This window comes from Mustelus asterias, chromosome 18, assembly GCF_964213995.1.
Source record: "Mustelus asterias chromosome 18, sMusAst1.hap1.1, whole genome shotgun sequence".
Lineage (NCBI taxonomy): Eukaryota > Metazoa > Chordata > Chondrichthyes > Carcharhiniformes > Triakidae > Mustelus > Mustelus asterias.
In genome coordinates, this window is record NC_135818.1 from 28,977,633 (window position 1) to 29,003,019 (window position 25,387).

At 41.5% G+C, this 25,387-nt stretch overlaps 1 protein-coding gene across 16 annotated transcripts in view; it reads right to left on the reverse strand.

Moving 5' to 3' along the window:
• The window catches only part of numb (NUMB endocytic adaptor protein), a 250,389-nt gene that overhangs the window by 53,481 nt on the left and 171,521 nt on the right, over positions 1-25,387 (reverse strand). For 9 of the 16 annotated variants that reach the window (XM_078233644.1, XM_078233654.1, XM_078233646.1 and 6 more), the window contains one exon: positions 6,189-6,221. The exons of the other annotated variants lie outside the window; for them this stretch is intronic. In XM_078233644.1, coding sequence (XP_078089770.1) covers positions 6,189-6,221 — 33 coding nt within the window. The remainder of the gene's footprint in view (positions 1-6,188; positions 6,222-25,387) is intronic. 16 annotated transcript variants of the gene reach the window in all.

Genomic DNA, 25,387 nt, shown 5'->3' on the forward strand with positions numbered 1-25,387 from the left:
AGTCACTCTATTTGTAAAACAGAAAGCCCACAGTTTCTTTCCCTCAAATAAAAGTGGATTCAAGGAGGGCATACCCCTTTTTTTTTACTGTACTAGCTGTTGTAAAGCATGCAAGGGCTCAATCAAATTGACAAGCAAGGAAGAAGTGTCTAAGGTAACATAGAACATAGAACAGTACAGCACAGAACAGACCCTTCGGCCCACGATGTTGTGCCGAGCTTTATCTGAAACCAAGATCAAGCTATCCCACTCCCTATCATCCTGGTGTGCTCCATGTGCCTATCCAATAACCGCTTAAATGTTCCTAAAGTGTCTGACTCCACTATCACTGCAGGCAGTCCATTCCACACCCCAACCACTCTCTGCGTAAAGAACCTACCTCTGATATCCTTCCTGTATCTCCCACCACGAACCCTATAGTTATGCCCCCTTGTAATAGCTCCATCCACCCGAGGAAATAGTCTTTGAACGTTCACTCTATCTATCCCCTTCATCATTTTATAAACCTCTATTAAGTCTCCCTTCAGCCTCCTCCGCTCCAGAGAGAACAGCCCTAGCTCCCTCAACCTTTCCTCATAAGACCTACCCTCCAAACCAGGCAGCATCCTGGTAAATCTCCTCTGCACTCTTTCCAGCGCTTCTACATCCTTCCTATAGTGAGGTGACCAGAACTGCACACAATACTCCAAATGTGGTCTCACCAAGGTCCTGTACAGTTGCAGCATAACCCCACGGCTCTTAAACTCCAACCCCCTGTTAATAAAAGCTAACACACTATAGGCCTTCTTCACAGCTCTATCCACTTGAGTGGCAACCTTTAGAGATCTGTGGATATGAACCCCAAGATCTCTCTGTTCCTCCACAGTCTTCAGAACCCTACCTTTGACCCTGTAATCCACATTTAAATTAGTCCTACCAAAATGAATCACCTCACATTTATCAGGGTTAAACTCCATTTGCCATTTTTCAGTAAGTGGATAGGATTTGGGCGGTCAGAGGGGGAGTCAGAGGTTGGGCGAGGTTGTAGGTCAGAAAGGAGGGGAGGGGAGGTGGGGTAATGGTAGAGTTGGAAGTCATGAGTGGGAGAGGTCACAGGGTCCAAAGCTCAAGTGTGGGCATTTCGGGGTGTATTGGGGGGGGGTAGAATCGGTTGGGTGTTTACAATAGTTATCTAGCAGTTAGCAAAGTTTAAAGTTTATTTATTAGTGTCACAGGTAGGCTTACATTATCACTGCAATGAAGTTGCTGTGAAAATCCCCTAGTCGCCACACTCCGGTGCCTGTCCAGATACACTAGAGTCATAGAGGTTTACAGCATGGAAACAGGCCCTTCGGCCCAACTTGTCCATGCCGCCCTTACTGAGGGAGAACTTTGCATAGCCAATGCACCTAACCAGCACATCCTTTGGACTGTTGGGAGTAAACTGGAGCATCCGGAGGAAATCCACAAAGACATGGGGAAAACGTGCAGATTCCACACAGACTGACTCAAGCCGGGAATCGAATCCATGTCCCTGTGCTGTGAGGCAGCAGTGCTAACCACTGTGTCTCCCTGGGTTTTAATTCTAACTTTTTTGGTTATTATTAATTATTGGTTCCTGGGGGAACACTGCAAAGTTTGCAATCTAAATTGCATTTTTGGATTGTTCCCATCGCAGCCCAATTGCCCAGAGGAAGTTAGCACTTCTGGGCATTTGTTGTGCAAACCCTTATCTGGGAATTTCCAAGCGGAATGTTCCAATGTATCTTTGGCATAACCCCAAATCCGAGGCTGGGGAGTTCGGAAGTTACAGCCTCATAGGTAGATGAACGAGGCAGTCAAATTCCCTTTCCATCTGCATTAAAATTTATTTTAAAATCGTGATTACATATACTAAGTTATCATTTTTTTGATAGGGGGGTGCAAATGAAGATGAAATGTGGAATAACTAACAAATTAACATCTGAAACTAATTAGACTTGGTTTGGTGGCCTTTAGAATTGACTTGAATTATAAGATACTATCCTGGCGCATGGTCTATAATCCTTTGAATGAGGGAGGCCCGCACTGAAAAGAAAGATAACTGTAGTGAAGAGAACATCAATGTACCCTATTATATCTGCATTCCAATATTAAGCAAAGTAATTGGGTCTTCTCTGAAATAATAGTGCATTCTCCTCTCTTCTGGTCAATGATATGCAGAGCAGCCAGTAAATTATATAAGGTACATTTACACAATTCTAAGATTACAATCCATAATATTCAGTAAGTTGGGGATGAGTGCACTATGAAGGGATCCACCCATTCTGCTTATCGTAAGAATTTACCTGAGTTCAGAATTTATAGCTTGCTAACATTTTGATCAGCTTAAGGTTTACAGTCTACTAGGAGAAATGTTTTTTTGTGTGAATAAAAAAAATACATAGTTATTTAGCCTCCCTTTATCAATAGCTATTCAAATAGTGTGTAATTACTGTACTGTCAGATGGTAATATTTTTGTCCCATCGACTTTGTCATCATTTTGTAAACAAGGTGTCCGCATGATGCAATTCAGCCACTATCATTTACCTTGGATTATCTGTTTATACCTTACTATGGCATTATTTGAATATGTAAGACTCTACAATGAGGTGTGGAATGTTTCTGCCAGGTGGAGTTATAGTATAAAAGTCTGAAATCTTTTGAACTGAAGTTTTGATCATTGGACAAGTCCCCTTTTCATCTTTCCTTTGGTATCATCCTAAATTCAAAATGAAGAAAATTGATAATCTAGGTTATTTAATACTTTTGCAAATGGCTGCTCAGATTGATGGTTGAGGAGCTAGTAGAATGGTCCTGGCGAGTTCAGATTCATAAATATTACCAGATTGGACCCTAATGAAGCTTCAAAAATATTGGCCCTGATATTTCTTGGGAGGATGCGAGACAGTGTGTCTAAAACCCAGAAAGCTTAGGGGCATGGAGGTCTGCTGATATTAACCGCAGGAGCTCATTAACATTTACACATCCTCTCTGCATCTATAGAAACTCCTTACCAAATCAATTTGATTTGTGTATCTAAGTGTACCAATATTTGGACAGCATAAAATGGATGAAGTGCTAAGTTAACTTCTGGTTATGAAAAGTTTGGAAATGTGTCGGTAAACAGGATTACTTCTTCTACCAACACACAAGATTATTAATATAATGTTACTCGGCCATTTTTATTCAAGAGCTATCCAGGTATGTAACTAGAAGACACAAAGTCAAGAAGATTGGCTAACAAACTAGAGATGACGATATCCAACAAGGAGGTTTGTTGAATAGCACTGTGGGTGTACTTACACCTCAGAGACTGCAGAGGTTTAAGAACAGTAAGAAGTCTCACAACACCAGGTTAAAGTCCAACAGGTTTATTTGGCAGCACTAGCTTTTGGAGTCTCAAGCTCCTTCATCAGGTGAGTGAGGACTTGTGTTCACAAACGGGGCATATAAAGACACAAACTCAATTTACAAGATAATGGTTGGACTGCGAGTCTTTACAGGTAATCAAGTCTTAAAGGTACAGAATGTGAGTGGAGAGAGGGCCTGTATATTGTCTCCAGCCAGGACAGTTAGTGAGATTTTGCAAGCCCAGGCAAGTCGTGAGGGTTCAGATAGTATGACATGAACCCAAGATCCCGGTTGAGGCCGTGCTCATGTGTGCCTATCTATACCACACTATCTGTAACCTCCACGACACCAGGCAGGAGTGTTCCCTTCCAGTTGGGGAACACTGCAGCAGTCATGGGCATTCAGCCTCTGATCTTCGGGCAAGCGTTCTCCAAGGCAGCCTTCATGACACACGGCAACCGCTGAGCAAAAACTGATAGCCAAGTTCCGCACATGAGGATGGCCTCTACCGGGATCTTGGATTCATGTCATACTATCTGTAACCCCCACAACTCGCCTGGGCTTGCAAAATCTCACTAACTATCCTGGCTGGAGACAATAGACATCTCTTTAACCTGTGCTTAACCCTCTCTCCACTCGCATTGTCTGTACCTTTAAGACTTGATTACCTGTAAAGACTCACATTCCAATCATTATTTTGTAAATTGAGTTTGTGTCTTTATATGCCCCGTTTGTGAACACAAGTCCTCACTCACCTGATGAAGGAGCTTGAAACTCCGAAAGCTAGTGCTGCCAAATAAACCTGTTGGACTTTAACCTGGTGTGGAGAGACTTCTTACTGTGCCCACCCCAGTCCAACGCCAGCATCTCCATATCGAGGTTTAAGAAGGCAGCTCACCACCACCTTCTCAAGGGCAAGCAGGGATGGGCAATAAATGCTGGTCTAGCCAGCAATGTCCACATTTCATAAATAAATGGACAACATCATCCTAAAACACAGCATCAGTTTCCACATGTAACGCTGATAATACTCAGCTCTATCTTAACGCCTTCAACACCTCCACCATCTCTAATTGTCAAACGCTTCTCCAACATCTATAACCGAACAAGTAGCAATTAAATGCTGGGAAGAACAAAGCCATAATCTTTGGTTCCCTAGCCATTGACTCCATCCCTCTTCTTGGCAATCGTCTAAAGTTAAACCAGTCTACTTGCAATCTTGGTGTCATATTTTTCCAGCACTAAAACTGATGATCATTTTTCCAGCACTAAAACTGCCCATTTCCACCTCAACTACATTTCCCAGCTCATCTGTTGACTATTCCAAAGACTCTTGGGTAGCCTCCCAAATTCTATCCTCCATAAGCTTGAAACGTAGAAAATAGGAGTAAGAATAGGTCACTTAGCCCTTCAAGCTGGCTCTGCCATTCAATACAATCATGACTGATTCTCTATCTCAATGTCATACTCTTCTGCTCTCTCCATTTCCCTTGACACCTTTACAGTCTAGAAATCTTATTTATTTCCTTCTTATGTTCAGTGGCTTGGCCTCCACAGCCTTCTGTGGTAGAGAATTCCACAGGTTCACCAACCTCTAAGCCATCTAAAACTTTGCTACCTGTGTCCTAACGTCCACCAAGTCCTGGTCACCCATGCTCGTAAAAGGAAGATGCAGTTGTGATTGACTTGCACATTTGACTGCAGGCTTCCTTTAAAGAGGCCCACCGGCAGCCTGACTGAACAGTTTTATGTGGCCAAAGCTTATGCACTTGGGAATGGGAGAGATGGTTGGACTGGTTGGGAAGTGCAATTCCGTGAGTATCTTGTTGGGTCTAGTTGAAGCACTCCTGCTCCACTTGACCCACAAACAATGCTGTAAATCTTGGTGCAATCAGGCCTTTCCACCTTCTTTCCACCAGAGTTTGCCAAGTTTTGGTTAACCTGCTCACCGGTGGTTGAAAATAGATAACTACTAAAAGGAAGATGGGAAGTCTCATTGGCTAATATGGCACCCATCCCTCATCCTGCCATCATTAATACTGTGAATTCCTACTTCAGTGTTTTAACCTCTAATACAACCCCAATCCAACCAGTTTTAGGAGTCAAGGTTCAGCCCCATGTGTTACGCCAAGAACCATGTCAAGTTTGTACAGCTGCTTTGGGCAATGCAATGCTGGTTCCCTAATAGATTCAGCCTTCGAGAAGTCATGCCACCTTTGTGTATACATCAGTAAAGAATCCTGATGAAAACTGTGTTCTGGCAAGTACCCAAGCATTTTGAGGAATTTAAGTTAATCTATCACTCATTGTCATTTCAGTAATGCTGTGCAAATTTCTGTCATTGCAGCACATCATACTATATCAACAATGAATCCCCTGTGCAGATTTTTAAAACTGAAGGGTAAAGGAGTATTACTAAAGGTTTTCATTTCAGTGTAAGTTTTAATCAACACATTTTAATACATCACTCTTAAAGGGAAGAATTCCCAAAGTGTGGTCTCCTCTATGTTTTTTAAGGAATTGAGTTAATTTTTATTTCTTGAGCCTAGGGCACATCCCTCCCCAAACATTAATAAATGCATGGTTCAAAAATGGTCACAAGAGCAAAAACAAACTTTATAACCATATCACACACATCAACTTGCAACAAACGATTCTGAGCCAGTGAATAAAAAAAACTGCAAACCATTCTTATTCAAAAGTTCAGCTTATAACTGAACAAAGTTTTATGATATCTTAGCCAATAAGATAGTACATTGAAAGTTACTGTCTAGTATATAAATGTAGTGGTGTAACCCCTTAATGTATCAACAGAAATCTAGGCATTCAAACTTACTTTTCCAAAGAGGGCTTTGAAGAACTTCCTTTCCTGGAGTGACAGGGGGAACAAGTCAGGAGACTATTACTGCAGGAAGCTACAATTACTGCAAAAGTTTCAAACCAAAGCACGAGAACTAGTCTGGAGAGGTTGTCCGAAAGGATGTAAAGAAACATAAGTGAAGATCACCCATAATAATGCAGTGCATTACATGGACTTACAGTAAGCTACAAGCCACCAGTGTGATTGAGTAGACAGAGATAGTCCCAAGACCTGCCACATGCAGAGGCACTAGTTACATCGATTTTAGCTGAATGCTCAAGAACACTTCAAGTTCAGTTCAAGTTGGCAGCAGCAGTTTTAGCAGCATTGAGACATTTTGGATCAGAGGCACAAGGACCAAGCACAGCTATATTGTTACTAAATTTAATTGCAACAGAAATTGTAAAACATATAAACTTCATTGCATTATTGTACCTTCAATATTTTCTGATTTTTTTTTAAAACCAAATGCATACTGGATTAAAACAAAATGAAGAACAAGGTCACTTCAAACAGGATGTGGCAAGACCTTGTCAGCATTGCAAATTGCAGATAATTTCCCACAGGTATGGCTGAAATCAATGTAATGGTTATGCAGTATTGCAAACAATAACGTGAGCAAAATGAAATGGGTGCTGCTGCCAAGTTTTATGGTCCTAAGTCAGATTTATTAGCCATTAATGTAGGTAAATCAACCTTACTGAAGAAACTAAGTTAGCTGAGAAATTTCAAAACAGCTAAATCATGCCTAAATGGATGTATTAATAATTAATAGTTTATTTTCAGAGGATGTTGTCTAGCGACATTAGTACAAGTATCAGTCATGCAAGATTATAACTAGAAGGCTATAAGAAAAATGCATTAAAAAATTAATGTTTCTTATACCTGCTGAAACAAAAACAAACATTTTACATCACAATGTCAAATTATAATAAATAACAGGATAGAGACACGTGTATGTTCTCATTACAGGAGTGTATTTTTTTTTAAAGAAAAAAGACATTTTTAGTTGTATACTTCAGCACACAATGATTCAAGGTGCAGTGCACTAGTTTGGGCACCAAGTCACATAACTTAGAGATGGACACAGAAAGCAGGTTTGCATACAAAGCATTCTGATCCCAGCTGGGATATATTAAACAGAAACTCAGTATTTCCCATGCAGAATAAGGGATAAAAAACAATGGTGGGAAAATAACCTACGGCAACACTCAAATGCCAAATTCCAAGTGAAGATTGGGAGCTATTCAATCTGGAACTTCGTGGACCTGAAGGAGGTCAAAATTAATTCCTAAAAATTTTTCAACAAATACAAGCAAACTGCATTTTCAACTGCCTGGCTTTTCCCTTCTGAGCAGATAACTGATTTTTCGTTCTTGCAATTTCCAGAAATCCAAGATAACTCAAATTTATGATCTTTACACTGTCTATAAAATTTTATTAATTTCCAACAGAACATTCTATAGGTGAAAGCAGTGTAAATCAATACTGCCCCAGGAGTCAATGATCACATTACAGTAAAACTTGATTACAACACGTGTCAGAAGAGCAAAGTCACAATTCATCATCCCACCAAATTAGATCAATGAGGGAATAGCCAAAATTTCATTTAATTCTTCCCAATGAAAAGTCAAATCAGGCAAGTGAATACAATCTGGGGGAAAACTAGTTAACAAGTCTTCAACACATTGGGTTTGTTAGGAAACTACAGCCTTGAATTGAGTAGCAAACGACAATATTGAGTTGATGGTTCATAGTCCCAGAAATTGTGCACAAAACTGGAGCTGCGCAAAACAATGAATGCAGGCACACTTCAATAGATAACCAACTTGGAATACTGCAACAGAGCTTTTATTGTAGAAATCAGAATATCATGTAACAAACGCAATAGCTTATGTATATCATGTAGAATCCAACAAATGTTGGATTACACAACCACAAAGTAATGTTGGGCAATATTGCATATTAAGCTCATACCTGAAGGGTATTAAAGCAAGTCATAATTCAAACAGGTTGACCATTTGCATTCAGTTCCTAAACTGCAGGAGCTCACTGCAAAGATATCCTGAATTTAACTCATTCTGAACAGAATGCCTGACTAACATTCCTATTTACAAGTTATAAACAGTTATAATTACAGGTTATAAACTGTGGCCAAATTCTCCTCCAACTCGATTTTCAAGTTTGCTGATGGCAGCACTGTAGTAGGTCAGATCTCAAACAATGACAAGACAGAGTACAGGAATGAGATAGAGAATCTGGTGAACTGGCGTGACGACAAAAATCTCTCCCTCAATGTCAACAAAACAAAGGAGATAATCATTGACTTCAGGAAGTGTAGTGGAGAACATGCCCGTCTACATCAATGGGGATGAAGTAGAAGTGGCCGAGAGCTTCAGGTATCCAGATCACCAATAACCTGCCCTGGTCCCCCCATGCTGACACTATAGTTAAGAAAGCACACCAATGCCTCTACTTTCTCAGAAGACTAAGGAGATTTGGCATGTCAGCTACGACTCTCACCAACTTTTACAGATGCACCATAGAAAGCATTCTTTCTGGTTGTACCACAGCTTGGTATGTCTCTTGCTCTACCCAAGACCGCAAGAAACTACAATGGGTCGTGAATGAAGCTCTGTACATCACGCAAACCAGGCTCCCATCCATTGACTCGGTCTACACTTCCCGCTGCCTCGGCAAAGCAGCCAGCATAATTAAGGACACCACGCACCTGGACGTACTCTCTTCCATCTTCTTCCGTCGGGATAAAAATACAAAAGTCGGAGGTCACGTACCAACTGACTCAGCTTCTTCCCTGCTGCCATCAGACTTTTGAATGGACCTAACTCGCACTAAGTTGATCTTTCTCTACATCCTAGCTGTGACTGTAACACTACATTCTGCACTCTCTCCTTTCCTTCTCTATGAACAGTATGCTTTGTCTGTATAGCGTGCAAGAAACAGTACCTTTCACTGTATACTAATACATGTGACAATAATAAATTAAATCAAAAGTTAATCTTGCGAGATTAACTCTCAACATATCCTTACAAATAAAACCAACAGTTCCATTGCTCAAATTCATCACTCTTTTCTCACTTCAATGAGTCAATGATCAAGGCAACAGCTTCTCGACTTTTTGGCTAAGATCAAGCGTCAGACCAAATCTAAAATGGGGTGCAATGCCTCATCTTGTCAGCTTGGATCTTGTTTGTCTCCCTTGTGGAGACCTTGAACCGAATTCAATTGGATTTTGAATTTGGGTTTTGGAGCAAGAAAGGAATGGATTTGGGTTTGCCCGGTCCATTGGCTTTGTCACTAAGAATGGAGTAAATTTTTTTTAAAAGAATCCAGATGACAGATGATAATATTTAATCTAGTCATCAGACTACAAATTAAACATTGTTTTTTAAAACCAGAAAGAACCTTGGGAATGCACTGCGAGACTTCTTACAATAAAAAGTTGGCTTTTAAATTGATGAAAATAAATTACATGAAGTGATTTGCGCCATCGTAAATAAAAATTGCACATTGTAGGGAGGAGAATGTCTAGCCACAAGTAATTCAAGCTATTGAATGTTGCCCAATTCAGCTATTTTTCAAGTTAGCAGATAATTATAGTTCTCAATGTTAGAACCTCTCCTAGGTTAAAATTAAATATATACCAACAGAGGCCTGAACACTTGACAGCAAATATTGTTGCAGTTGGCTGGTTGCTAAAAAACAAGTGTTTTTAAATAGAGAAGTGATATAGCTAGTTTTATTAGTGTGTGGCAAATGGTCACACTAAACCATAGGGAAATGTAAAAGCTAAAGATTTGAAAAATAACTATATTCAGAGAATGCTGACAGTCAACTCAATGAGTCAAGCATGATATTACTACTGATTCAGCAAACATCCCATTGGAATATCAATTAAATTTCGTAATAGTTTATATCACACGGAAATGGGGCCATATCTTCAAAAAGCAAAGTGGTCTAAAAACATCAGGTTAGTCATGACACGAATCAATTCCAGTCTCCCGGACTACCTGGATCCACTACAGTTTGCCTACCGCCGCAACAACATTTCTCTGGCCCTGCACTCAACCCTGGAACATGTAGATAACAAAGACACCTATGTCAGACTCCTATTTATTGACTACAGCTCAGCCTTCAATACTATTATTCCCATAAAACTTATCTCCAAACTCCGTGGCCTGGGCCTCGGCACCTCCCTCTGTGACTGGATCCTGAACTTCCTAACTCACAGACCACAATCAGTAAGGATAGGTAACAACACCTCCTCCACCATCATCCTCAACACCGGTGCCCCACAAGGCTGTGTTCTCAGCCCCCTACTATACTCCTTATACACCTATGACTGTGGGGCCAAATTCCCTCCAGTTCGATTTTCAAGTTTGCTGACAACAGCACCGTAGTGGGTTGGATCTCAAACAATGACGAGATAGAGTACAGGAATGAGATAGAGAATCTGGTGAACTGGTGCGGCAACAATAATCTCTCCCTCATTGTCAACAAAATGAAGGAGATTGTCATCGACTTCTGGAAACATAAAGGAGAACATGCCCTTGTCTACATCAACGGGAATGAAGTAGAAAGGGTCGAGAGCTTCAAGTTTTTAGGTTCCAGATCACCAACAATCTGTCCTGGTCCCCCCATGCGACACTATAGTTAAGAAAGCCCTCCAATGCCTCTACTTTCTCAGAAGACTGAGGAAATTTGGCATGTCTGCTATGACTCTCACCAATTTTTACAGATGCACCATAGAAAGATGCACCATAGAAAGCATTCTTTCTGATTGTATCACAGCTTGGTATGGCTCTTGCTCTACCCAAGACCGCAAGGAACTACAAAAGGTCATGAATGTAGCCCAATCCATCACGCAAACCAGCCTCCCATCCATTGATTCTGTCTACACTTCCCGCTGCCTCGGCAAAGCAGCCAGCATAATTAAGGACCCCACGCACCCCAGACATTCTCTCTTCCACCTCCTTCCTTCGGGAAAAAGATACAAAAGTCTGAGGTCATGTACCAACCGACTCAAGAACAGCTTCTTCCCTGCTGCTGTCAGACTTTTGAATGGACTTACCTTGCATTAAGTTGATCTTTCTCTACACTCTAGCTGTGACTATAACACTACATTCTGCACTCTCTCGTTTCCTTCTCTATGAACGATATGTTATGTCTGCATAGCGCAAGAAACAATACTTTTCACTATATTAATACATGTGCCAATAATAAATCAAATCAAAAACATCAGTACTTGTGAAACAAATTCAAGGGAATTACACTCCACCATCCAAAAAAAACCCAAAGAGTTCTTTTTTGTGTATAAAGGAAGATTCCAGTTTAAGAGCGGGAGTGACACTAATTAGCATTTTGGATTGAGATGCGAGTTAAAATCTTCTTTATAAGACATCGCCACATAGGGAAATACAAAGAAATATTTTGTGAACTGGCATGCTTCACAGATGTGGAGATGCCGGCGTTGGACTGGGGTAAACACAGGAAGAAGTTTAACAACACCAGGTTAAAGTCCAACAGGTTTATTTGGTAGCAAAAGCCACACAAGCTTTCGGAGCCTTAAGCCCCTTCTTCAGGTGAGTTCACCTGAAGAAGGGGCTTAAGGCTCCGAAAGCTTGTGTGGCTTTTGCTACCAAATAAACCTGTTGGACTTTAACCTGATGTTGTTATGCTTCACAGGACATGGGCTCACTCTGTTGGTTTCCCCAAGCAGTAACTTGGGCTTAACATATCTTACTGCACAGTCACTGACTTTCAAATACAAGATAAAGTATTGAAAGATTTTCAACTCGACGCATTTATTTACAATAGTATTAAAAAGGGACATGAATTTGTTTTTCCAGGTGAGTTTTTAAGCATTTTTAAATGTTAGAATAGAAACATACAATACTAAAATTTGTGGAATTTTCAATAATTTAGACTTATAGGGGAATGTTCCCATCCCGCCCACCACGGGAATCATAGAGGTGGGGGGGACCATGCAAAGGTCCGTTGACCTCGGGCGGGATTTTCCGGTTTTGGGACGAGTGCAGCCAGAAAATCCTGCCCCTAGTCTTTAGTTTAAACATTAGTAAAAGACTGCTGCAGAAGCAATAAGTGGACAAGGGATTAGGAATTGTTCTGCTCAAGAAGCAAAAATAGGTCTCAACACGAAGTAATTCCCTCAAAAAAACAGAACTTTTGTGCACAAAATGAAACCTATACACACTACCTACAAGGAAATATGGGACAGTGGGGAGGGGAGAAGTAAGAAAAGATACTCACTTATCGTGCTACAAATTCTTTGGTTTCCATCTGGTTAGAAATGAACTAAGATCCTAAAAGCTACACACAGTTGAGTTGCATTGTGGCTAATTAAAATGTTCAAGGATACAGCATTCAATGATCAGTAAACACAGCCACCTGACCCCCACAGTGTTACGTGTTTCCATCTCTGCCTCGCCAAAAAAAACCACATTCATCCTTTTTTTTGCTACTCCATCCTCGACATCTTTACTCTTATTTCTTCCCTTGCTCCCTACATTTTTGACTTTAGTTCGTAGCTAGGAAGTTGGTACAACTGAAGGAGTTCTGGAGGTAGAGTCATTTATGGAACAGAAGGAGGCCATTCAACTCATTGAGTCTGTGTTGCTTTCCATGGAGCAACTCTTTGCTGAGTTCACAGTTCATAGATCAGAGAGGGACACAGACAAGAATTATAGAATCCTACAATTCAGGAGGGCGGCATTCAGCCATCGATTTTCACCGACCACAATCCCACCAGCCCCTATCCCCATAACACGATGCATTTATCCGAGCTAGTCCCCCTGACACTAAGGGACAATTTAGCATGGCCAGTCCACCTAACCCACACACCTTTGGACTGTGGGAGGAAACCGGAGCACCCGGAGTAAACGCACGGAGATACGGGGAGAATGTGCAAACTCCACACAGGCAGTAACCCAAGCCGAGAATCGAACTTGGGTCCTTGTCACTGTGGGGCAGCAGTGCTAACCACTGTGCCACCATGCCGTGACAACGTGAAAACTTTTTATGTATCAATTTCTTCCAATTGAGTGAGAAATCAGACAGTTCTCCAGCCAAATTAAGAAGAAAGCAGTGGAGTCACTTCTAATGTGTGGACGATTAGCTAGAGATAATATTATAACAGCCAAATTGTCAGTTATAAATTTGTCATTGTAATGGTTATAAATTATGGATTCAAAGTTACAAATGTCAATGTATCACATCACAACAGTAAACATGAATTCTGTCCAAGGGCTTACTGATTACAACAATATTGTAAATCTTAAGTCTCTGAATCGTACTAATTCACCATGCATCTATTTAATTTAATATCTCAATCATTTCCCGGGTTAAGCCTTACACGATATTAGATTCAACATGCAACCAGTAACTTTCAGGAAAGAAGCTAAACCTAGCTTACTAAATAATTTATTCAAACTAAAAAAAGAAGCTTCTCGGGTTCCACTGAACAAAGGCTTTGATACTGCTAAACTTAGTGTTGAAGTCATGCAATCTGACACAAATGAGACCGAGCCAAGTGCTTTAGTTTTTTGTTCTACATCCGAGTAAATTTGGAGCAATTCAGGGTTCTTAATAGGGAATTAATATTAATTTGAACCCCATTAATGACTGAAATTTTGTAGAATAACCACTCTGACCCACCCAATCTCAATGCTATATGCCCTGGTGTTAACTGTGTCTCAGTGGGCAGCGGGTTTGCCTGAGTCACAAGGTGCAGATCAACTTCCACCTCAGGGCTTGAGCACTAAAATCAAGGCTAACTTTCCAGTGCATTACTGATGGAATGCTACACTGTGGCAGGTGCTGTCTTTTCAACGAGTCATTAATCGGAGGTTCCATCTGCCTGCTTGGTGGATGTAAAAGATGCCACAACATTATTAAGACAAGGGATTTCTCCCTGGTGTCCTGCCCAATATTTATCCCTCAATCAACATTACAAAAAACAGATCATCTGGTCATTCTCACTATTGTACATGGGTGTTTGCTGTGCACAAGTTAGCTACCATGTTTCTTATATTATAACATGATTAGACTTTAAAAGTACTTAATTGATCATAAAGTGCTTTGGAGATATCCTGGTTGTGAAAAGTACTGCATAAATGCAATAATTTTTCTTTTTCATATGTTTATGTGACTGACCCCTTTTACCAGTTAACAGAAAATATTCCCCAGTCCCAGCACGACATTACTATTACAGTTTATCCACAAACGCTCAATTTCTGGAATAAGCTACAATTCGTTAACACCCGATTTCAACTAAACCCTTTCCAAATAGGCACTTCTTTATACGAAAAGAATGTAGTCTGTGGAGTTCAGATTATTATTCACTGATTTTGCTTGAAGGTTATGCAGCTGCAATTTTCATGGGGTGAGGTTTGGTGTGGTGGTGGCACACAGGAAGAACGAGGGAGATCCAGAATTAATTGGGCTTTACCTTCTTCCAAGCAAAAACTCAATTGGAGCAGTCATGAAAAAGCTGCGTGGTCTCAAAGTTCACAGAAGTTAACATTCAAGCAATAACAAAAGCAAATTGTATGTTGGTTTCTAATACATGATAAGCCATGGGGACCAAATTCGCACCTCAACATGCCAACATCTTCATGCACAGGTTCAAACAAGACTTCTTCACCGCACAGGACCTTCAACCGATGGTACATCAATGACATTTTCTTCCTTTGGACTCATGGCGAACAATCACTGAAACAACTATATGATGACATCAACAAGTTCCATCCCACCATCAGACTCACCATGGACTACTCGCCAGAATCGGTTGCATTCTTGGACACACGCATCTCCATCAAGGACGGTCACTCAACACTGTACCATAAGTCCACGGATAACCTCACGATGCTCCAGTTCTCCAGCTTCCACCCTAAACACGTTAAAGAAGTCATCCCCTATGGACAAGCCCTCAATATGCACAGGATCTGCTCAGATGAAGAGGATCACAACAGGCACCTGCAGACGCTGAAAGATGCCCTCGTAAGAACAGGATATGGCGCTTGACTCATCGATCAACAGTTCTGACGCGCCACAGCGAAAAACCGCACCGACCTCCTCAGAAGACAAACACAGCGGACAGAGTACCCTTCGCCGTCCAGTACTTCCCTGGAGCGGAGAAGCTACGACATCTCTGGAGCCTTCAACATGCCATCAAAGAAGACGAACATCTCGCCAAAGCCATCCCCACACCCCCACTACTTGCCTTCAAACAACCGCGTAACCTCAGACCATTGTATGTGGCAAACTACCCAGCTTTCAGGAGAATAGTGACCACGACACTACACAACCCTGCAAGACGTGCCGGATCATCGACACGGATGCCATCATCTCACGTGAGAACACCATCCACCAGGTACACGGTACACACTCTTGCGACTCGGCCAACATCGTCTACCTGATATGCTGCAGGAAGGCATGGTACATTAGCAAGACCATGCAAACGCTACGACAATGGATGAATGGACACCGCTCAACAATCACCAGGCAGGAGTCTTCCCTTCCTATTGGAAAACACTTCAGCAGTCAAGGGCATTCAGCCTCTGATCTTCGGGTAAGCATTCTCCAAGGCGGCCTTCAAGACACACGACAACGCAAAATCGCCGAGTAGAAACTGATAACCAAGTTCCACACACATGAGGACAGCCTCAACCGGGATCGTAGGTTCATGTCACACTATCTATAACCCCCACGACTCGCCTGGGCTTGCAAAATCTCACTAACTGTCCTTGCTTGAGACAATTCATACCTCTTTAACCTGTGTCTAACCCTCTCGACACTCGCACTGTCTGCACCTGTAAAGACTTGATTACCTGTTAAGACTCACATTCCAACCATTACCTTGTAATTGAGTTTGTGTCTAGAAACCACGGTACAAGAGTAAGCAGGTATTATTGCAATAATACCTGCTTACTCTTGTACCGTGGTTTCTGTGGCTCCCTGGTGAAGCTTTGTAAATTTAGCGTAGCTGAGAATACAAGAAAATATGTACAAACTGGAGTTGACTGTAAAAACTACATAAAACTGCCCTGTCTTTCAATAAAATCATGGTGAAGAATGAAGAATGAAAACAAAATAATATTTTGCATTGTAGTGTGTAGCCCTATGTTTTGCAGACAAGGAAGATCTGATTCTGGCTTGTGCCAAGTTATTTTTTAGCTGGGATGATGAAGGATTCATTATCTCCTGGCTAGAAGGGGGAAGGGCTGATTGTTATTTGGTAACTGCAACTAGAAAATGGCATTGAATAAGGACAGAGCTCTGCTGGCTCTCATTACCCAGATTCAAATTAAATAGCCATTTGGGCAAGGTACCAGAGAACAGCAATGGCTGGAATCATATCTGGCACTCTGAAGGGAAGTGGGAAAAAGGGCAGGAAACTGCTATTTTTTTCCCCCTAAGGATTAGAAGAACAACAATTTTTGGTGATGGCCAAGAGTGCAGTCACCCCACAACACCAATTAATATTCAGAGGCTAACTTTCTGCTTTGACCAGCAGTTAACAAGCTTGCAAGTCTTGCACATTTGAGTTTCTTCATCAGCAAGTTAATGAGACTGAGAACAAACAGTGTATTCACCAATGGACAAAACGCAATTGGCATTGTTGAGTGGTTGTGATACAAGTACATATTTAATGCACTTAAAAACAAAATGAATAAAGACAGTCTTTGTCAGTCAAATCCTGTTCAACAGGGCAGCCTTTCCTCAGCTTTGAATTTGACTTCTTTTCATGTTTCAGCCACTTATAAAGGATCTTTTTCAATGTTTTTCCCCTTTTGAAAAATGTTTGTGCTCATCAAGGATGTGGGATGTTAGTTCTAGGGACAGAAACACTTATTTCAGGCACCCTATGGCACATACTTTCAAGTCAGGACAACAGCAAGATGAAAAGCAGAAGTCCCTCTGTTTTGCCTCAAAACTTTGCATCATCTTCAACCTCAGTAGGAGTTCACCCTCTGCAACACTAGAGTCATAGAGGTTTACAGCATGGAAACAGGCCCGCTGGCCCAACTTGTCCATGCTGCCCCTTTTTTTAACCACTAAGCTAGTCCCAATTGCCCTCTAAATGCTTTTTAAAAGACAAAATTGTACCCGCCTCTACTACTACCTCTGGCAGCTTGTTCCAGACACTCACCACCCTCTGTGAAAAAATTGCCCCTCTGGACCCTTTTGTATCTCTCTCCTCTCACCTTAAACCTATGCCCTCTAGTTTTAGACTCCCCTATCTTTGGGAAAAGATATTGACTATCTAGCTGATCTATGCCCCTCATTATTTTACAGACCTCTATAAGGTCACCCTTAAGCGGTTAAGACATATGAGCCAAATCTTCAGAATGCCAATAGCCTGCTCAGTGATCATCATAGAATCATAGAAACCCGACAGTGCAGAAGGAGGCCATTCGGCCCATCGAGTCTGCACTGACCACAATCCCACCCAGGCCCTACCCCCACATATTTACCCGCTAATCCCTCTAACCTACACATCTCAGGATTCTAAGGGGCAATTTTTAACCTGGCCAATCAACCTAACCCGCACATCTTTGGACTGTGGGAGGAAACCAGAGCACCCGGAGGAAACCCACGCAGACACGAGGAGAATGTGCAAACTCCACACAGACAGTGACCCGAGCCGGGAATCGAACCCGGGACCCTGGAGCTGTGAAGCAGCAGTGCTAACCACTGCGCTACCGTGCCGCCCCGTGATGTTTCTGGTCTGCACATGGCTGCCGTATGGTGTTGTCATTCAGGTTCTGTCTGCAACAGCCTCAAGAAGATCATTCGCCTCCTCCTTAAGGAGTACCCCATATCCCTCAGAAGCCAATCACAGGGCTGTGTTGGGGATTGGAACAGTTGAGGCAGCTGTGAATTCCTCAGTATGAATGCGTCATGACAGCTTCCTAGAAAACACACACATACTTTCAGCGACTGGTGTACAAGGACACACAGGTTTCATAGAATCTCTACGGTGCAGAAGGCGGCCATTCGGCCATCAAGTCTGCACCGGTCACAATCCCCACCCAGGCCCTATTCCCATAACCCCTCATATTTACCCTGCTAATCCCCATCACACTAAGGTTAATTTAGCATGGCCAATCAACCTAACCCGCACATCTTTGGACTGTGGGAGGAAACCGGAGCACAGACATGGGGAGAATGTGCAAACTCCACACAGACAGTGACCTGAGGCCGGAACTGAACCCGGGTCCCTGGCGCTGTGAGGCAGCAGTGCTAACCACTGTGCCACCATGCTGCCCACGTTGTCTCATTGCACATGGCACATATCTGTCCAACTATTTCACTAGACATTCATAAGCTTTGCCTGCACTGAGTCTCAGTCATGTTAAGATAGGACCTACTGATACGGTAGACCCGTACCTTGAGGTAATACCTAATGGTCTTGCTTCCAGCTGTGCTCTGCATTGGTTCTGCTAACTCCGAGCTGTATCCCCGGCGCTGGAAGACATTGCTCCCTATCATGTGTCTATGGCCCCCAAGTGAGATGGTGCCACACCCATTTTATCAAATTGTTTTGTTCATTCTCCCCGCCAACAAGCACTCTATGGGATGGATAACTTTCAATTTTGGCTCTCACAAAAATGAAAATGCTCCTGTCTGGAGGCTGTGTGTGCATTCATTTTACAATGAAGGGTATTTTCTGAATTATTTGAAATCAGCCCAAATAGATTACTTCACCTAGTAGAATTGGACGGCACGGTAGCACAGTGGTTAGCACTGCTGCTTCACAGCTCCAGGGACCTGGGTTCGATTCCCGACTTGGATCACTGTCTGTGTGGAGTTTGCACATTCTCCTCGTGTCTGCGTGGGTTTCCTCCGGGTGCTCCGGTTTCCGCCCACAGTCCAAAGATGTGCGGGTTAGGTTGATTGGCCATGCTAAAATTGCCCCTTAGTGTCCTGAGATGAGTAGGTTAGAGGGATTAGTGGGTAAAATATGTAGGGATATGGGGGTAGGGCCTGGGTGGGATTGTGGTCGGTGCAGACTCGATGGGCCGAATGGCCTCTTTCTGTACTGTAGAGTTTCTATGATTTCTATGAATTGCATCAAATTTTAAAGCACAACAGGCCATAATTGATAGTTGGACATTTGTTTTCATTCCCCATACCAGCCATCCCATGAGACTGTCAGTGGTGCTAAATTAGGGTCAGTATGGTGCTATAGGTCCAGTTGCACTTAGAACCAGGCTGAGATTAAACAAAAGCAAAATACTCTGGAAATCTGAAATCCGAATTACAAATACTGGAAAAATTCAGGAGAGTTAGAATCTGTGGAGAGAACAGAAGAAGAATGGCAACTGACCTGAAAGGTTAACTATATGTCTCTCCACAGATGGTGCCTGACCTGCTGAGCTTTTCCAGAAATGTGTGTCCTGATCGCAGACTAAGAAACTTCATTTCACCAAAAGTCAGCATACAGAGCTCTCATTCCTTCAGTCTGAGGCAAAATTGAATCTAGATCCCTTGTTTATTTTAAACCTCGCACTAACCTTTTATCCTTATAGTTAATGTCCAAAACTTCCCACAACCCAGCTTAGATCAGATGTATAAATGATCAGCTAACTTGAATTTCATCACCATGACTCTTTGATGTGAAGTGGTAGAGTGATATAGCTCGAGGGGAATTGCACATCAAATCTGTATTTGAGTGAGAGTTCCAGTTTTATGATTTATTTTAGCGAGTTACAATGGCTCCAAGTCAAGAATCAATTTTCAAATGATTAATTTCTGGTCAACTATTGAATGCCAGAAAATTGCTACATTCCTTAAAATGAACAAAGCTTTAGAAAAAAGAATTACAAATAAAAAATATCAATTTTGAGACATTTTTGTTTGCACAAGATACATTCATGGTGTAAACATCTGACTTCTATAACTTGCTTTAGGTTGAAGGTGCATTTAATATGAGTTTGCGATAGTTCCCATCAACCGTAGGTTGCAACAAAGGAAATTGTTGTACTAGGCATCTTCTTAACAGGGAAGGTTCAGAAAAGTGGGTGTACTTTACAATCGTGAGCAATGGGAACACGTAGGTACAATCAATGGATGAGTTAGCAAAATCAAGAATATCCATAATTTATATTGGTATTAAAGTATTTTCAGTAGGTGTTACTGGATAACACATTGGGATAGGAGCTCCAAATGAATTTTTCTGCTTCCTAATCGTGGTATGGTGAGGTAAATTGTAGTGCCTGCAGTATTTGAGATCATCACAGACAGAAATCAAACCTGGAATTCCTCTCTAGAATTCCAGCTCTGATGAAGGGTCATCTAGATTCAAAATGTTGGCTCTAGTCTTTCCCCACAGATGCGGTCAGACCTGCTGAGATTTTCCAACATTTTCTGTTTTTGTTTCAAATTCCAGCATCTGCAGTATTTTGCTTTTATCTGGAATTCCCCTTAACTAGAAGAATATTTCATACTAAGTGGTGCAGTTATCCACTGGAAGATTAGAGAATCCCGTTGTGTATTTTAATCCCTAATTGAACATCACTTTGAATTAAATTAAAACAGTCAATGATGTACTTATTTCTAACTGAAACAAACTAGATTTTTCATTACACCTTAAAGGAGCTCACCCCAATGATACACACATGACAACAGTTATTGTATATTACCACAGAAAATGGATATTTAAATTGTTAGTAATTTCAGTCTTGTTAAAATTAGCTCTAAATTAGTTCATGTTTGAGATTTTAAAACTTTTCTGTTCATTAGAATGTAAGAATCACAGTAAAGGATATATCCAGCCATTCGACTTTAAGAGAATTAATTCAAGAAATTTGCCCGAGTTGTGGCATTCCTTTCTGTGCATAGTTACAACAAGCAATTACATCTCATTTAATGGACCACTTGATGCACCAGTGCACAACCCAAGAATTTCCTGGGAAGCAATAAGTGAGGTCCCATGCATCGTGGAATTTTCATCTGTTTTATACAACCAACAAAATGGAGTACATGGGATTTAGCAACCAACATATTTTGCAAGAACATGTGGCACGGTAGCACAGTGGGGGGCGGCACGGTAGCACAGTGGTGAGCACTGCTGCTTCACAGCTCCAGGGTCCCGGGTTCGATTCCCGGCTTGGGTCACTGTCTGTGTGGAGTTTGCACATTCTCCTCGTGTCTGCGTGGGTTTCCTCCGGGTGCTCCGGTTTCCTCCCACAGTCCAAAGATGTGCGGGTTAGGTTGATTGGCGAGGTTAAAAAAAATTGCCCCTTAGAGTCCTGGGATGTGTAGGTTAGAGGGATTAGTGGGTAAGGTATGTGGGGGTGGGGCCTGGGTGGGATTGTGGTCGGTGCAGACTCGATGGGCCGAATGGCCTCCTTCTGCACTGTAGGGTTTCTATGATTTCTATGTAGAACCCATAAATCTGTTTTGCACATTTCAATGGAACAATTTGCCCGTCTCATTTATTCAGCAACTCAGTCTGTGTGGTTAAATCTGCACTCCGCTCTGGTTGGTTTGCAAGTTAAATATAACTTAAGTAATAGTAGTAGGCTATTATGGCCTGTCCAATATTCAATTAAATCATGACTGAATTTTAACTTAAACTTCATTTTTCCTCGTGTCACTTAATATCCAAAAATCTAACTGGACTACTCAACAACTGAACATCCACAGCACTCTAGGGTAGTTCACAATCTTTTGAGTGCAGAAATTTCTCATCTTGGTTCAAAGAACAAAGAAAAGTACAGCACAGGAACAGATCCTTTGGCCCTCCAATCCTGCACCGATCATGATGCCTGCCTAAACTAAAACTGCATGCACTTACGGAGTCCGTATCCTTCCATTCCCATCCTATTCATGTATTCGTCTAGTTGCCCCATAAATGCCGCAATTGTACCTGCTCCCAACACCTTCCTAGGCAGTGCGCTCCAAATATTCACCACCCTCTGTGTAAAAAAAACTTGCCTTGCATATCTCCTCTAAATCTTTCCTCACGCACCTTAAACCTATGTCCCTAGTACTTCTTTTCTACTCCAGGAAAGAGCATCTGACTATCCACTCTGTCCATGCCACTCATAACCTTGTAAATCTCTATTAGGTCACCCCTCAAACTCCATTATTCCATGATGTGGAGATCCCGGCGTTGGACTGGGGTGAGTACAGTAAGAAGTCTCACAACACCAGGTTAAAGTCCAACAGGTTTATTTGGTATCACAAGCTTTCGGAATGCTGCTCCTTCATCAGGTGAGTGGGCCACTCACCCGATGAAGGAACGGCGCTCCGAAAGCTCGTGATACCAAACAAACCTGTTGGACTTTAACCTGGTGTTGTGAGACTTCTTAGTCCATCATTCCAGTGAGAACAAAGAGTTTATCCAACCTCTCCTCATAGCCAATACCCTCCAGACCAGGCAACATCCTGGCAAACCTCTTCTGTACCCTCTCCAAAGCATCCACATCCTTCTGGTAGTGTGGCGACCAGAATTGTGCGCAATATTCTAAATGAGGTCTAACTAAGGTTCTGTACAGCTGCAGCATGACCTGCCAATTTTTATACTCAGTGCCCCGACTGATGAAGGCAAGCGTGCCATATGCCTTCTTGACTACCTTATCCACCTGTGTTGCCACTTTCAGTGATCGGTGGACATGTACGTCCAGATTTCTCTGCCTGTCAATACTCCTAAGGGTTCTACCATTTACCCAAAATGACTGACCCCATAATTCTGAGACTGTGACCCCCAGCACTAGGCTCTCCATTCAGGAGAAACAACCTCACAACCCAGTAAATGTTATGTTTCAATGCAATCACCTCTCATTTTTCTCAAACCTTCAAAACATAGGCCTCAACTATCCAATCTAGTGAACTTTTGTTCAGCTTGCTCCAAGGCAAATACTTCCTTCCATAGGTAAGGAAACAAAACTTGTTCAAAGTATTCCAGGTGTGGTTTCACTAAGAGCCTACACAATTGCAATAAGACTTCTCTTCTAATTTACTTTATATTTGAATTCTTCTCAATAAAGGCTAACATAAAATTTGCTTTCCCAAATTCTGTCATTCGTGTACAAGGACATCCAAGGCTGCCCTTTGAATAGCAACATTGCTCAGTCTCTCTCCATTTATGTACGAACCGACTCAAAAACAGCTTCTTCCTTGCTGCAATCAGACTTTTGAAAGAGCCTATTATATACTAAGATGATCTTTCTCTTCGCCCTATCTGTAACGGCAACACTATATTCTGCACCCTATCCTTTCTTTCTCCCATATGTACTCTTTGAATGGTACGTTTTGTCTGTGTAGCGCGCAAGAAACAATACTTTTCACTGTATCGCAATACATGTGACAATAATAAATCAAATTTAAAAATATTTTCTATTTTTTCTACCAAAGTGGATAATTTTACAGTTCACAAATTGCATTCCATCTTCCCTGCTCTTCACTCACTTAACCTGCCTATATCCCTTTGCGTCCTCCTATACCCTAATGTTGACATAATGCTAAATTTTTCAAAACTGGATGGATTGGTAATTCAAGTGGTTTGCTGAGGATCTGGGTCATGGAGTGTTCTAATTCATTCACCCCCATAACTAATCAACAAGACAAATACTCATATTTTAGTCAATCACATATGATCAAATTATCTTTTCCCTCCATAGTAATTTACTTGAAACTTAAGGCCCGACTAAAACAATCAATAGGTTGCAGAGAGTCCATCAACAGGATCATTCGACAGTTAATCATTCTTTCTAGGTCTTGCGCATGTGGGTATCCCTAGAATGAGACCACATGGATATATACCAGTACACCTCTCTGATCATAGGCACCATTTTATATAGTTTACATCAATGATAATGAAGAACTGGCATCAGAAATATCTGTACAATCTTAAGCTTCATTGGGCCAATAATAAATGGTGACTTCCTCTCTGGGAAGACACATGCAGTATCTTATCTGGAGGCGTTGATAAAACTCCAGGGTCACTAACTGACTCTGATCAAAAGAGTGCCAACGTAATGCTCCACATTCAACTGTTTGTTCTGTTCCTGTTGACTTTGTAAATGAAAATAAGCTGAGGGTACTATAATTTTAAATAATGAACTCATAGCAGTGAAATCTGAACAGTGACAGTTCTGGCAAAATTAAAATGTTTACAGAATGTTTGAACAGCGTAATGGATAATTGTAGAGTAGAAGCCTTCCATTAATTCTATAATAAAACTTTACCCAGGAAACATGATGCAGCAAACTAATCAGTTCAGCATTTTGATTTATTCGAAAGTGAGTAGTATTTCCTAAATTACAGGACCTCATATTTGAAAAACATTATAGATCTGATTCATTCCGTTTAAATCAAGTTAAATTTTCTCAGTTACTGTAATGACAGATTAACTGCCAAAATATTAAAGCACCAAGAGTACTAATCAATCCCCAACTGACCATGAGTTGGCCCCATGGATGTTACTTGGAAACATCAGATTTTAAGCTGGGCAGCATTATATTAAACTGAGTTTAACAGCTTCAGACCATATACGCTCTCCTCCATTTTGACACCCCCTTTTTAAAATCCCATTGTTTTGTCCCAGTGATTTGCCTCTTCCTTATAAGGCCACCTGTCACTTGTTCTTAAGTTTTGCTTTGAGCATTGACCCTTGTTCTGCTATTAACACATTCTGCTATCTTACCTTTATGTCACTATCAGCATCTTCTTTCGTCTTTAACACTACCATTAACACTCCCTTTGTGTTCCATGACATCACTGTCAAGTTTCTCCTAACTCCCATCTATTCCTGACCTATTTTGTTCCATCCTCCTTATAGTCTAAAATCTATCCATTTCTCCTTTTTAGCTCTGAAGCCATATGGACTTGAAATGTTAACTCTGTTTTTCTCTCCACAGAGACCGTCAGGCCCGCTAAGTTTTTCCAGCATTTTCTGTTTTTATTTCAGATTTCCAGCATTGCGGTATTTTGCTTTTATTACATTAAATCAAATTGAGTTATCTATGGGGCAGGCTATGAAGCCATAAGACGTTGGAGCAGAAATAGGCTATTTGGCCCATTGAGTCTGCTCCACTATTCAAATAGATCATAGTAAGAAGTCTCACTACACCAGGTTAAAGTTCTTACTGTGCCCACTCCAGTCCAACGCTGGCATCTCCACA